The following is a 16,289-nucleotide window of genomic DNA, read 5'->3' on the forward strand; positions in this document are numbered from 1 at the left end:
GTGTAATTTAAAAAGTGATCACATCAATAAATCTAGTTCCAGTTTGAAACCATATATAGTTATTTTAATATTATTGATTATGTTCCTTCCACACTGCCTTTCCCTGGCATTTTTTATTAGAGCTGAGCCCATATGCATGCTTCTGACCTTCTAGGGCACAACCCTATCCCACTCTCAATCAGTGTGGCTGTCCTAACAGAAACAGGCCTGGTATCTAATAGGTGTAACACAGAGTCTATGTGAGTCTCTTCTACCCATTGACATTTCTCAAGGTCCAGGACACTGCCACCCTAGGACTCCATGTACCCTGTAATCAGATAAGAAGAAAAGATAAAAGGCCTCCAGGACACTGCCACCCTAGGCCTCCATGCACCGTGTCATCTGGACTAAGGATTGAAACAGACTTGTAGGCAGGCTGTTCACCATATCTCCTGTTCTGAGTCCAGTTGTGATGGTCAGAAGATATGGATGTGGAGAACAGCAGGCAGAGCAGGATGGGACATGAATCTGTGGTGGGAATGGGACTCTACAGGACAACTATTCTTAGCCTTCCCTGAGGTACTATGGGAACTAAAACCACATCCATAACTCTGTTTCACTCCTGTCCTCCTACAGGAGAAGTCACTAGACCTCAGACCATCCTCGGGAATCAGAATATGTGGAATATCTAGGTTCTGCTAGGCCCTGTCCTCCCACAGCCTCCATTCTATAGACACAAGAGACCCTCCTTCTGGAACAAAAAAACATTCATATTTTTATTTGGTTCTGGGTATATCACCCTGATCATTAAAGGGGAATATTCTTCCAGATCTAGAAAAGACCTTGATGGCATCAGATCTGAAGGATGGTGGACAGGACCTGCAAATGATGCTTAGTTTCACTCTCTGACCCACTGACCAGAAGTGAGGTTTAGGGGTTGTGTCTACTTCATTTACTGAGTTGGGCTAAGCATCTCCAAAAGTGCCTGCGGCATAGACATTGTCAAATAAATGAACTCCAACCAGAACCACCCCAGATAGCAGAGTCCTGGGACCCCTGCTATCTCAGAATATTGGAATCTATGTATTGGGTATCAACTCTGTTTTTTGCCAAAAATTAGTCAGCTTTTGCCTAATCTGGCAACACCAAAAGCAAGGACAAGGAGCATCTAGGTGGAATCTCAAGCAGCTCTACAGTTTGTTTTCCATGTGATTTTCAAAACTCAGAAATGCCACAGGCCAGGAGGGTGATTTTTCTTGGGGGAGAGAGAAATAATTGGCATGAACAACCACCACAGCTATTTTGCAGAGCCAAGAACCAGGTACCAGACATGGCTTGTCCACCCAATAGTCTTTACAAGAATCCTAGGAGGTTTATTTTCTTTTTTTATGAGGTTAATTTTTATTATCCCACTATTTGGAGGAGCAAACTGAGGCTGAGAGAGATGTATTTACATTTCGAGGACACTCTCCTAGCAGTGGGCACAGTCACTACTGTGCCAAAGAGGAGGCAGGTGTTCACTTAGTAAGCAGCTGGTCCAGGACCTGTTGGCTCTGGAGAAGGCTGGGTGGGGGGATATGAAGGTGGAGATTTGAGAGCTGTTCACACCCAGAAAAACAGCGTACCCTGTATGTCACTACCCTCTCCAATGTGCCTTCCTGGAGGGCCCACATCCTGCAGGCCTCATGTAGGTTGAGTTCCCTTTTTCTTGGCCCATTACAAAGCAGCTAGAAGTTAAAGGCTATTGGAATCTATGTATTGCGTATCAACTCTGTTTTTTGCCAAAAATTAGTCAGCTTTTGCCCTGTTGCCTAGTTAGACAAAAGGCTTTTGAGGCCTATATGCTCAGGAAACCCAGCAGAACATGTGAAATCTATTTACTTCACAACTTGTTGACTATGAATATCTCCCACTTTATCTGCATTTTATGCTCCTTTTGCCTCCACTACAGCTCCACTATTAGACAGATATTCCTCTTATATTTTTACAATGCCTTCATCAGAAGGTTTCCTAAACTACTTGATTTTTTAAGTTCTGGAAAGTTATATGTGTGATTTCTTCCCTTATCTTGCTGAGGAAGTCTTATGCAACTTCTTCTCTAATGAGAATATTCAATTTTAATTGTGGTTACAAAACCAGTACAATCTTTACACAAAAGTGATTAGTTTTATTTGCCTAAAAGAATCCATCAGAAAAAATATATATATTTCTCCTTACTTGGACATACATAAAGCAATTGCACACACACACACACACACACACACACACACACAGAAGCAATCACACATGGACTCATACACACAGTAACATGTAACTGGAGAATGAAAGAGAATAACAGAGCTGAAAGTGATCTTTAGTCTATAACTTTCACCATAGAGATGAGGAGTAGAAAAATGAGGTGATTTGCAGACTTCCTATATCAAGGTGGAACAGGCGCCAAACTATAGGATTCTTTCTTCATATTTGTAGTGATGTCACAGGCAGTCTGTGTGATGCTGATAAATACTCTAGATGTGAAATAGTAAGTATTTAATTAGTACTCCTAGGAAATCTATTTAAGATGATTGACAGATCTGAGAGTTTTCTTTATGGCCTTCACCCTAAGGTCTGAGAAGAAAGTATCCACAATGTAATTTCTACATGACTAGAGAAATAACAGAAGCAATATATCACAGGGACCTTCCAGATCAGGAGCTGTGGCTTTACTGTGTTCTTAATATTCCATAAGGGAGGACTTTGCACAGGGATGCAGTCTTCCTGTTGGACCTTGACATAGGTAGCTCAGTTCATGTGCCATTTGAGCAGTATTGACAGAATACTTACATGTGTCCTAATGGACTGTATGAGATTACTCAGGGTGCCATAAAATAGGACCACATCAAGTATAATAAACAGGGGACATTTATTTTCCCAAAATTCCAGAGACTAGAAGTTAGAGATGAGGGTGTCAGCAGGGCTGGTTTCTCCTGAGGGATGACTCCTGCACTAGTAGATGGCCATCATCTGTCGCTGTGCCACATGGAATTGAACTTACATTTGTCCAGCCCAAGACACCATCCACCCCAGTGAACTCACTTACCTTAATTACTTCTTGAAGGACCATAAGCTTAAATACAGGCACATCCTGGAGTCCTAGGGGTTGTGAAGTCATGGAATTTGGGCAACACATCTCAGCCCACACATATACTATTGCTACTTGGAGATAGTTGCCCTGGCATGGGACTGCTGGTAAAAGGACATGCACATGTAAAATTTTAACAACTGCAAGGTCAGATTACTAATCATAAAAACTACAGCAGTATTTTGCCAGCAAGTTTCTGATGATGGCTGCTGCCTTGCAGCCAGCCTGGCCTGAGGATTTCTCCTTCTTTCAGTTTTTACCAATCTGGTGTCAGGATGTCCAGGGCAATTTGCAATTGCCTCATGGGTACTTTGTGTCACCTGTCATCTTTTCAGCAATCACATAGATTTGTTCTTTCCTGGTCATCTGCTCAGATTCCTGCCTGATTATTCACTTTCTAGTCTGGAGACTGCAGGCATTTGCCCCTTTGCAGAATCTGAGTTTTTTATTATGTGGGTTTCAAACACTCTTTAATGTAAAGTGGAAAGTGTTTTTAGAAGTTCATTTGTTTATGGATTTATTTTTTAAATATATTTGTATTGATTTCAGAGAGGATGGGAGAGGAAGAGAGAGAATGGAAACATCAATGATGAGAGAAAATCATACATTGGCTGCCTCCTGTATGCCTCCCACTGGGCATTGAACTTGCATAACTGACCATTTGAGTTAAAGGGTCCAATCCTCTGGGATGCTCCATTAGGAAAGTTGTATGTATAGGACCTCATTACTCAGAAGGAGCTGAGCTTTGATTCACGCCAATGTCCTTCATCTGACCTTAACTATCTGTCAAGCGTATGTGCCAGGCAGCAGGATAAGAAAAGATTTAGAAATTTTTTGAATTGAACAATACATGATTTACCCAAAGAAATTTATATGAGAAAATGTAGTTTAAAGTAAGTGTTTGCTTATCTTAAAAAGTACTTTAATATATTGAATATAGAAGAAAAACCTTTTAACCATGGTTTTGAACTCTATATGTAGTCATTTGTTTTCCTTCATTTCTTTCGCTTGTGATCTGTTTCTTTGTCTCTGCATTTTCACTGCTTCCCTGATTTGGTAGAGTAGCTTTGTGTGCTAGGTGTCCTATATGGGCTAATGGCTCAGCCTTCCCAGTTACCTGAGGTGGACATGCTTGGAGCAACCCTTGGTGGACTGTTTGTAGTTAAGTCTTGTTGTAGTTAAGTCTTTATTTTTGTTGGTATCAGTGGGAGGAATTGAACTCCAGGCCAATTGGCTGTGAGGATCAGCTGTATCTATGCCAGGAGAACTTCTGTGCTGGAGATAGCCTTATGAGACTAGACTTGCAAAATTGCAAAAACCTCTGTGCTCAGCTTGGAAGGGGGAGAGTCTCAGGACTTAGCAGACCATCCTGGCTTCCCATCAGCCCTGCCCTATCAGGCACCTAGATCTCAGTGTCCCTCAGTAATCACTGCAAGCACCACTGAGAGAAAGCTGTCCTTGAGTTTCGCCACTGCCAGATAGTCCAGTTTCTCTCCCAATAAATGTGGATTCCCAGATTCTCACCCGGAAATGGAGTTCAGCACAGTTGGGAGCTTCTGTTTCCTTCCTGCTAGAGAAAGCCAGCGGCACACTCAGCAGTTAATAATTTCTGCGTACACTCGCACGTGTGCCTCCAGACTTCTGCCTTTCGTGGCTGCCTTATGTTTCTACCAGATACTTCCCATATGAGCTTGGGTCCACAGGGTCTCACTTGGTACTGGGGTTCAGTGCAGTAGGGAGCTTTTGTATCCTTCCCACTAGAGAAAGCCAGCCATGCATTCAGCTGCCCGTCCTCTCCATGTGCATATCTCCGTACCTCAGGCTTTTGCAGCTCCTCTGATTCTAGGTATACTTTTCTCTTTTTTTCTAGTTGTGGAATTTTTACTCAGCCAGCTTTGCTGTGGTTCTGGATGATGTCTGTTTTGTCTTTTAGTTGTACTTTTGAAATTGTTGTTCAAGGCAGCAGTTTAGGTGTTTACCTGTGGCACCATCTTGGTTTTTTGTCCAGAAAGGTATTCTTTAAGAAGAGAAAGAAGAAAAAGATAAAGATTATGAACAACAAAAGTAAAGATAAATATTATGAGCAACAAAGAGATAACAAATACAGATCTATCAATAAGTGAATCTGAAAATCAAGTGAATAAAAAAAATCTGAAGAACAGAATAAACTGGTGAATATATCGATAATAGAATCAGGGGCATAGAAAGAGAGTGGACTGACAATTCTCTAGGGAAAAGGTGTGTGGGAGTTTGGGAAGAGACTGTACAAAAACCGTACACCTATGGGTGAGGATATTGAGGGAGGTAAGGGCAGAGGGTGAGGTGAGAACTGGTGGAGGGGAGCTAAGAGGGGAAAAAGAGGAACAACTGTAATAATCTGAACAATAAATATTTATTAAATTTATAAAAGAATAAAAGTATGGCATTTCCAAACAATAAGAATGTAGAAAGGTAATAAAAATTATATGAATTTTTCTATTGGAATGGTATATGATACTATTTAAGGATTGAATATAGTTTTTTAACCTTGATGTTCCACCATAAATTTAACACCTCTTAGTTCAAGGCCTGCCCCACTGGGCTGTCTGCCCCTCTCTGCACAAATTCATTTAAATGGCACTAAATGTTTACTCTGGGAAAATTCTACAGAAAGACTTTCCTCTAGTTGTTTTCATGTTATAACACTTCACAGAAAGGAAACAAAAAAGTTAAGCCATGTGTCAAAACAACAAACCTCAAGGATACATAAGAAACTACTATGCACCTTCAGGATTTTAAATAGTGAGAAACTCAGAGCTCAAGGAGGCAGCACAGGGAGGTGATGAGATGGAGAGCATTAGCTGAAGGAGGACCAGGGAGATCACTAAGTGAAAGGGACCTGTGTTTCTCCTGCACTTCAGTCCCTCAGTGCCACACCAAGCTGAGTTCTAAAATCTATGGCCACTCTGCAGCCAGTGGGCAGTTTTCCCCAACAGAAAGCAGAGGCACTGGCAGAGCTCTGCTCTACACATATTCCTGCCATCAGAGTTGTACCACAGAAGCAGCAGCCAGCTGTCTGTGTTATGTGTTGATCCGCAAAGGACAAAACAGGAAGCTCATTGCAAAAGTGGGTCATGTGCCAGTCTGTGGGATTCTGCACATCTTACACTCAAACCCCTCCTGGCTCTGCTGGCCCCACCCACAAGGGCTGCTCTATATCTTCAGTCCACAAGACAGGGGAGACCAGCTGCGCCTGAGACCCAGGACCACAGCTGGATCTGTTCTCACAGCAGCCACAGCACTGGACTGGGTAAGTCAATGACCCCCTCCTGGGGTTGGGACAGGAGAACCAGAGATGGGAAAGCAACTGGCAGGGGACTGAGCTTGGGTTAGTACCCAGGACACAAGATAGACTTGGAGGGGTGCTGAAGGGAAAGGAAATAGGGCCTTGGTGACAGCAGGGGCCCTTCTGGGTGACAGATGAAGGGATGTGTCACCACTGTGCAGGGATGCAGGAGATGCTTCTCTTTTGACAGGAAACATGGTTCCAACCCAGCGGGATTCCCAGCTTTGTCTCCTTCTGCTGCTGGGGCTCATGGGAATGGTGATCTCCTTCCATGTTCCACCTGGGGGTCTAATCTGGACTCAGTGGTTTGAAGTTCAACTCATAAGCATGACCAATGCTCAATGCAACATTGCAATGCAACCGATTAACCACCTTAATTATATGAGTTTCCAGAGGCCATACAAACGGGAAAATACTTTCATCAACAAATCACTTGCTGAAGTAGTTTAGGTCTGTAACACAACAAATATAACCTGCCATAATGGACGTGGAAAACTCTTTAAAGATCTGAAGGATTTTACATTAACAGTTGGAAGGAGGATAATAAAGAACATTATAAACTGATGAACCAAAAGATAGATATAGAGACAGTAAAGCAACAAGCAGACTGTCAAATTACAGCGGGGAGGGGAGGGAGATCTGGGGGAGATAAGAGATCAACCGAAGGACTTGTATACATGCATATAAGTACAACCAATGGACACAAAACTCTGGGGAGGGTGGGTATATATGGGAGCGGGGTGAGCAATGGTAAAATATGTACACAGATAATAACTTAATAAAAAAAATTAAAAATGTAAAATAAAGTAAGATTTCAAAAAAAAAAAAAAGAACAGTTGGAAGAAAAAGAGGTTAAAGGTAGGGAGTCCATGAAGGAGGTTTTCTTGTGAGTGCTCCATAAGACAACGAGATTCTGAATACGGGTATTGCAGCACCAATGGGAAGATAAGCGTGGACTCAATAGGCAATTACCCCAAATTCCCCTTCTTCTTCTTGTGTATGGGACTCTTCACATAGAGTTTCCTTCTGGGGATGCCCTTACCATCCTCTCCACCTAACTTCTAATTAATGATCAAAACTCAGCTCAGGTGTTGTGACCTCCATGATCCCTCCTCTACTTCCCTGTTGTTTCCTCTATCAGAGCTGTCAGTGATGTTTATATTTATTAATGTATAATGTATTTGTCTGTTCACCAGTCTCTTTCATTAGAACATGAAATCTGAGTAGTTCAGTATCTGTTCTAATAAATGTCCACATAAATTAATAATTTATTCTAGTCTGTTGTTGGGACTTACAAAATTACCAAGTAGGTGACAGGTATTATATCAGATTTACTTGGTATATTTTCTCTTAAGAAACTGAAATCATAGAACTTTAAAACACTGAAGCTTCAGATCAGAAAGGAAGCAGGCAACCCCACATCAGGAAGTGATCAGTTCCTCAAAAACAGACTTTTGAGTCACACTGTTTCTTTAAGTATGCTTACTCTTTCTGTGCCTCTTGCGATATTGATACGATTTTAAACGGCGAGTCTGAAGGTCTGCATATCTCATCCGTATTGCACACAAGAAGTTTATTTTCCACGCCCTCCTCTTTCTTAAAGGCTCAGAACTTTTCCCTTGAGAAGGCCAGCAGCTCTGGAAGGCCAGTGGAAGAAAGAGCCTACAAAAGCCTCTGAGCCTGGGAGTAACTACTGCTTCTGTTTCCAGTGGGAGCACCAAGGTGGGAAGCTGGTAAGAGAAGCCTCAGGGCTAGGGAGACTAGGACAGTGAAGGTGCTGGGAGGTCCAAGTCAAATAGATAGAGGATAAATATTTCAGGCAGGAAGGGGAAACACACAAGGTTTCTGACATGGGACCATCAAACCCATGAGCATAGGAAAGAAAAGAATCAGATCTGGCCATTAAGAAGAAAGGTCTTCTTCAAATTCCTTCTCACTGGGCTTCAGTCTCATCAGAGAATTGTGTAAGACTCAAGTGAGAAAGAAGATGGTTAGAAGAAAAAAATAACTATGAAATCTTTAAAAAGCACAACAAAAATCTAAATGGTTATAAATAACAATTCTAATCTTATTGCTTACTAGAGGTCTGATGCGTGAAATCTGTGCACTGGGGTGGGAGGTCCCTCAGTCCAGCCTGCCGCCTCTCACAGTCCAGGAACCCTCAGGGGATGTGTGTGTGTCTTCAGGGGTGGGGGGCCTTACCAGTCGTGACTATTAAGGCTTGTAGCTGATCATGACTGTAAGGGTGTCCCAGACAAATTTGCATATTACAGATAGATAGATAGATAGATAGATAGATAGATAGATAGATAGATACTACTACTGTTATCTTCTCTCTTCCTACACAGAAAAGATGGTGCTAGATCTCCTGAGACGTTTTACTCCCCTCCTATTGCTGCTAGGACTTTGGGGACCAGTCTATCCATCTTATGCTTTGCCTAAGAATCTCACCAAGGCTAAGTGGTTTGAAATTCAGCATATACAATTAAGCCCTCTCCAATGCAACAAGGCAATGAGTGGTGTCAATAATTATACTCAACACTGCAAGCCTCTAAACACCTTTCTGCATGACTCCCTCGACAATGTGACTGATACCTGTAAGGAGAACAAGACTATATGCAAGAATGGCCAGAACAATTGCCACCAGAGCCGAAGGCCTGTTAGCCTCACTAACTGCAATCTCACTGGAGGGAAGTACCCTAACTGCAGCTACAAAGATACTAACCAGACCAAGTTCTACATTATTGCCTGTGACATCCCTAAGAAGACAGATCCTCTAAAACCTTTGGTTCCTGTACATTTAGATAAGGTTTTTTAAAGTTTTTACCATTTTGCCTCTCCCTTGGTACAGGTTCCTTTATGCTCTCCTGCCTTTTCTTTTGTTGATTCCCTGGTTCCCATGGAAGAAAAAAAGAGGAGGGTATTGGGAGAACTAGAGCATCAAGGACACCTGACCAGAGTTGGGACAAAAAGAAATTATGATTCTTTCCTGCTTTGGAGCTCTGCATGATTCAAAGGAAGGCAATAAGGAAGAGGGGAAAGAAGGGTCCAGACCTTCCTATTTTTTTAACCTGGGAACTTCTGTCAAGCTTTGTTATACTGCATTATCAGCAATAAAACCACTTTCTTCTGCATTCTAATGAGAATGAGAATGAGTGAGATCTCTTTTTTTACCCGAAGAGGACTGACACAAAGGTGGGTCTGTCCCAGCACCCTTGAAAATAGGCACTACTAAGTGCCACAAGAAAAGAACTTCAGTACACTCACAAAGAAGGAATTTAGCCATAGTGGCAAGATTTATTTACATTTATCTTTATTGTTGAAAATATATAGATGTCCAATTTGTTTATTTCCCATTGAACCCCTCGCCCTACACCCACTCCTTCAAGGCCTTCACTACTCAATGTCTGTGTCCATGGGCTATGCATAGCTACATATATAAAAGCCTAATATGCAAAGTGTCCCATCAGGAATTTGACTGTTCAGTTCAATCACTTGCTATGACATGCACTGACCACCAGGGGGTGGAGTGGAATGAAAAAGGGCCCAGTCAGCAACCAGGGAAAGGAGGCTCTGGCCAGCAGCTGGCAGCTGCTAGGGATCCTACCTGCACACAAATTTTGTGCACTGGGCCTGTAGTATGCAGATAAATTCCCAGGTGAATCACTCCCCACCATTCCCCCAACCTCCACCTTTCCTCTAAAATTCATTAGTCTTGTTCCATGCTCTATATCTCTGGATCCATTTTGTTCATCAGTATATTTTGTTCATTAGATCGGTGGCAAGATTTATTAGAGGAACAAGTGGCAGTAAGCTTTCAGAGAGGCAGAGAGAGCAGGAAGGCTATAGGGGAGTGGCTGCGTGGACTCAGAAAAGGAAGTTACAGAGGCAAGAAGAGCATCTTCTGCTCTGTTTGCTGCTCCCCAGATTGCAAGTCTCCCGGGGACCCTTAGAGCTTAGGAGAAAAGAAGGCAAAAGTTATGTGCCCAAGAGAAGGAAGAATAGGGGTGTGCTCCAAGGAGGACATGCACTGTGTTCTTTACCTAAGTTCCATACATTCCCTTGGGTTTGGGAAAGCCCAGGCTTTCTTTCGGACCACCCAACCCCTTTCCTGGCTTTTCCAGGCTGTGTTTGCGCCCTCCCACATCCACTGTCTTTTTTGGGTTCTTGGGGGCCTGTGCACTTCCTCAATCCAACCCTTTCCTAGACTTTCCCAGGCTAGTGCCTTCCCTTGATGGTCATCATTTTGGCTCCTACTATACATGCCTCACAGTTCTATTTCATCACTTGGCTTCTATTGGTCTTGCACTATGTAAAAGGATTCCGCCTTTCTGCTTGCCTCCCTTCCCCCGCCCCCTATTAATCCAGTAAAATTATGCCATTTACCCTTTGAGATTACTTGAAAGCTATCTTTCCTGCCTAGTCAACTTGGCAGGATGTTTTGCTCTGTTTTGGCAGAACAATGCCAATTACTCCCCAGGTGACTGTTCCATTCATCCCCTCCTCTTTTGTTATTATCTAACTGCATGCTCTAATACTTTCACACCATTGTCAGCCTAGAGAGAGCGAGGCTTGCATTTGCCAGTTTTCCAAGGAGAACAATGTTAGCTCTAGGTCAAACATGTCAAACTCAAAAGCTAACACAGGACAAATAAACAAGGTGTATGTTTATGTGGGCCACAAAAGAACAAAAGCTTCCATTTTCATAGAAATGTAGGTTTATTACGATAGAGACATGCTGAATACAAAGGGCTGAAATAAATGAGTAATTTTTAACAATAAAATGATAGCCGAAACCGGTTTGGTTCAGTGGTAGAGCATCGGTCTGCGGACTGAAAGGTCCCAGGTTCAATTCCGGTCAAGGGCATATACATTGGTTGAGGCACATCCCTGGTAGGGGATGTGCAGGAGGCAGCTGGTCGATGTTTCTCTCACATCGACATTTCTAGCTCTCTATCTCTCTCCCTTCCTCTCTGTAAAATATCAATAAAAAATTTTTAAAAAACAATAAAATGATAGAACATTTTAATAAAAATTAATATATTTCTGGAACATTAACTTACCAGACACTGAATAACTGCACAAATTAATAAGCATAATGCAAATAAAACTATTTTTCTTGTTCTCTGAAAGTGAAATACTTCCTGTTGTACACACCAAATAAGTTGGTCCAAGACTAATGACATGGCATTCGGCTGCTAAAATATTCACTGCTAGTATTAGTGGAGAGAAATGGTGCGTCTGTGTGGTAAGGCACATAAGGAAAATGAATGCAACACAATGGTAGTAATCAGTCATTAGTGTACATTGTAGTTCATTATTAATAATTATGTATAACAGGATATTGTAAAAATTAAGTTATGAAATTTTTATTAAAATGTTTCTTACGTACTACTATATTGGCTGGGCCACAAAAATATTTGTTGTGGGCCACATGCAGCACATGGGCCACAAGTTTGACATGCTTGCTGTTGGTATAGGAGAGGAAAAGAATTTTTTTTCTCTATTCTTCTAGCTTCTTGGCTGAGAAAGCTCTGTAATTAAAAGACAGATTAATAAGAGGAAACATTTTAATTCATAGGTACACATGTGAGCCCCACAAAAATATGGGACTCAAAAGGTGGCAGAGGATTGAGCCTTATACACTATCCTGAGCTAAGAAAATGGGTCGGGGTCTGGGACTTCAAAAGAGTAGCAGACAATTCACAGGAAGGGGAGAAGAGTAAATGTATGGTAGACAAAGGTTGCTGTGTGATGTAGGTAAGTCTCCCAAATGAAAATGGAATCTCCGGTATTAGCTTTTTCATGGAACAGACCCCCCTTTTCTATAAATTTCCCTTATAAAAGGGGACCTTCCACTCTGTTTTCAGAGCTTCTTCTGTGTGTGCAGTTCCTCAAAGTAATAAACTAAAAATAATTTTTTATCCAAATAGGTATATTTTGGGGTGGCATATTCTGCTCCCTTTCACAGGTGATTTTCACAGAGGGAGTTTCAGTTTCTTTGTCAACCTCTAGAGTTATTGGGCAATAACCCCTGTGGTTAAAAGGATAATATAATTCAACGTGCTCTGTAGAGTGGTCAGTCTTTGAGTGGCACCGGAAGACAGTGCATATTAGAAAGGCCAAATATTGAAGTAGTTACAAGTCTGTCAGTTACCAGTGTTGCAGAAGGTTCTTTCCAAACCAGACTATTCCTTCCTAGTTGTCCTAATTGGGCTCACCTTCCTTTATGCCACACATTTATGTCATGTCTTAGGAACAAAGAATGAAATATGACATTTTAGGTTTCAGGTGCCTGGGATCCAAGGATGATGGATATTCAAGGAATCGGGGGGGGGGGGGGGGGGGGGGGGAAAAAAGTGAAAAAAAAAAAAAAAACAGGCCTGGGCCACTTGACACCTGAAAAGGTGGATATCCAGTAGGGGTGATAACAGAGAAGGGTGTGGGTCCACTCTCCCAGTTGTTGCTGTGATATCCCAAGAAAAATAATTTTCTGAGACTAGCACAGGAAAATGAGTGATTTTTATTTCTGTGGAATCAACATCACTTGTTTTCCAAAATCCCATTTCCCTTAGGCCTGTTATAGAAGAAACATCTCTATGAGAGAGAGAGAGGGGGGGGGGGAAGAGAGAAGTATAGGTATAGGTATAGGTATAGGTATAGGTATAGGTATAGGTATAGGTATAGGTATAGGTATAGGTATAGGTATAGGTATAGTATATATAGATGGGGTTTCATTAGAGCTAAAATCAGAGTCATTGTCCTGAATGTCCTTTCCAGATCAGCATCAGTGTGTGTGTGTGTGTGTGTGTGTGTGTGTGTGTGTGTGTGTGGCAGGGGGGGGGAGTCCACAGGGGGGGGGGGGGGGGGGGAGTCCACATGGCTGTTGGCCATGGGAGAATGTCAGGAAGCCAAGCATGAGTCTTGAGCCAAGCATGCCAAGAAGAACTAAGAGTAAACTTCTTTGTTTAGGAGATTACAAATTCCAAATCTTCATGTCCTATCAATGGCCATGTCCATTCTCACCAATGATCTCTGTTCCCAGGTGTGACTGGTAGGCAATCATCTTCCCTTTGCCAGCCCAACTTTACTGGGCATGCATCTATCTTCCCTATGTGGTATCCTCCCCCAGTGCTTTGCAGAAGATATGCCTATAATGTCTGCCCTTCCCTTTGCTCCTCCCTGTTATTAACACCAGCTAATTACAATGGTTTCAGGGTGAACTCAATGGTGTGACTTGAGTTCTCCAATATAGAACAGCCTTAATAGTATTGACCTATTAGTCTTTGAAAAATTAGCCTTCGATTTTGTTAAGTTTCTGGTCAGTTATTGAATCCTTCAAAACCTATTCAAATATAATTTCATAATCTTTTTATTGCAATAACCTTTTAAAATTTTCCACCTTAATAGATGTCTCTAACTTTCCTTCTACATGTTAAAATTATCCTGTTAAAAATTATCCTATTAATTAACCTAGTTAACACTTGTAATACCAGAAAGCAAAATAGCTAATTCAAAAGTCTAAAGTTATATTTCTGTATATCCATTTTTGTTCTTAAATGTGAGGCCTGTTAATTAACCTAATTATCTCCTGTAACAACAGAAAGCAAAATAGCTAATTCAAAGCCTGAAGTTATATTTCTGAGTATCCATTTTTGTTCTTCTTAAGTGATAGGCAATTGTGCTGCCAATGACCTAATTTTTACAATATCTACAAATTTCTGAAAGTAAATAAGAAGGGTCTGAGAGCACTTTGATTTTTGTTCTAATTTATGTCTTTCCATCTTATTAAGGGTATCTTAGTGGCTAGTTATTATACCAATATGAGAGCTCTCTAAAATTTTTCATTTGGAAGTTTTTTGATTCAAAACAAATGACATCTAGTCAATGACAGTAGGATTTTAATAGTGACCCCAACAATAAGTATTTCACAGCTTAACCAAGGAAGCAGAAAGGCTTACACAGAGTGAGTGCAAAAGGTGCAGCTCTCATAGCTACACACGTTCACTCTCAGAGAAAGCACAGCCCTTCCTTACAGAGAAAGTCAGAAAGATGGAGTGTATGCCACATATGTGAGATGCCTCCAGCCACAACCCACGCATTGTGGCACCACGCTGGAGCTACTGGAATGGGATTTTTACAGCACTAACAAGTAACAAAGGTTTATATGACAAATATCTGTTTGGGACTGGGTGTGGGAAACTGCCTATCGTCTTTACTAGCAGAGAGGTATGGACTAGGAGCCCAGAATGCTGGTGACCTTTAAGCCCTGGCAAAGGTCAGAACTACGCACCCACTGTTTAGTTGAGACAGTGGTAGCTGAAGCAACTTCTCCATCAGATAGTCATGTAAATCCTTACTGATAAGATAGTCTGCTTATTTCTGGAAATTACCCGGATGTGGGTTTATCCCAAATTCAATAAAAAGATGGCTTCTCTAGGGATGGACTACTGCCTGGCCCCCCAATTTCCAAATTATTATTTCTTGTCCCATCTCTTTCATTTGCATGCAGCCCCTTCTCAAGATCCCGAACCCTGAAACACATGGGATGTGGGTCATTCACAACTGGGCCCCTTCTGACAAACTTTCCTGAGAGCTGACATAGCCAGACAGAGACACACTTTGAATGTCACCAGGTGCAGCCCAGGAAGGGTCTTCCAGATGATGGATACCAGAGAAAATATTTTCCCTGGTCACAAATCAATCTTTTAGGACATAGAATGTGGAGGGAAAAACCTCGTCTGAGTCTTATATAAAGATTCACAGCAACGTTTGTCTGGATGAGAATTATCGATTCCCCAGCTTGTGACACCGCTCAAAGAACACGCCTATTGGGAATCTGTGTCATGTTCTATCCTTATGCTATTTTTTTAATTTAAAAAATGTCATAAAAACATAGACATAGAGAAACTAAATAATAATTTCAGGGAGGAAATGATCAATAAAAAAAATAATATTTGATTTAAAACCCCCAAGACTCACTAGGCCCAAGAATCTAGCTTCATAAATATTTTCTCCTGACAATCTAATTTAGGAGAGTTTCACCACTTCCATTTTCCTCTGAACCTTGCAGACAAGAGATCAGAGAGGCTGGCAGGCTAAAATGCTTACTGCCTCTGCCAGCTGTGGTCAGACATCCACAGTCTGTCAGCTGCAGAAGCAGTCTAGAAACCAGCAGCGTCCCAGCCAGTATTCTCCTAGTTGACTTGCCAGATAGTGGGGGTGTAAAAAAATATTAATACTCTTCCTTTCACTTTCTAAGTTCTTCTGGCTGGACTAATGACCAAATTAACAGAGATAGATAATAGGAGAAAATCAAAGTTTAATGCATAACATGGGGGATTCACATAGGCATAAAATTTCCAAAGACAGTGAAGTAACTTTGTGTATGTAAGACACTTTTTGGTAAAAAATAAATAAATAAATAAAGCAGGGTACAGGATATCATCTTTTAGGAGTGAGAATGGGCAATCTAAAGGTAGTGAGGAAGAACAGAACACACAGGGCAGGAAAATTCTTGTGAGGCAACTCAGAAACAGGGAGACACAGGGGTATCTAGCTATAAGGTCCTTGTATGAAGCCCTCTTGTTTACCACATTCAATTCAAATGAGGCCAAGTCCTCAGTCTGAGTCTTTTGGGATGGAAAAGGAGAAGGGTCAAAGGTTCTTTCTGATTCTTTTGTTTTGTAATAAGCATCTTAAAGTCAATATCCCCAAAAGGTAACTACATCCTTTCTTAACATCATCTACTCCAAAATAGATGTTTTGTCAATTAAATGGTAATGAGAGAGGGTATGTGGCAAAATAACTATAATTGATAAAAGCTATAGAACTGCCAAGAGGATAGTAAGACCACTTCCACCA

The 16,289-nt window shown here is 41.5% G+C and overlaps 1 protein-coding gene across 1 annotated transcript; it reads left to right on the plus strand.

Moving 5' to 3' along the window:
- The first annotated feature begins 7,900 nt into the window (after nt 1-7,900).
- On the plus strand, nt 7,901-9,565 carry LOC118724356 (ribonuclease K3). The gene is made up of 2 exons (XM_036447520.2): nt 7,901-8,158; nt 8,775-9,565. The coding sequence occupies exon 2, from the start codon at nt 8,779-8,781 to the stop codon at nt 9,241-9,243; it is 465 nt and encodes a 154-aa protein (XP_036303413.1). The 5' UTR covers nt 7,901-8,158; nt 8,775-8,778; the 3' UTR covers nt 9,244-9,565.
- Nucleotides 9,566-16,289: the final 6,724 nt, after the last annotated feature.

Source organism: Pipistrellus kuhlii, unplaced genomic scaffold (assembly GCF_014108245.1).
Source record: "Pipistrellus kuhlii isolate mPipKuh1 unplaced genomic scaffold, mPipKuh1.p scaffold_m20_p_1, whole genome shotgun sequence".
In the NCBI taxonomy this organism is placed as follows: Eukaryota; Metazoa; Chordata; class Mammalia; order Chiroptera; family Vespertilionidae; genus Pipistrellus; species Pipistrellus kuhlii.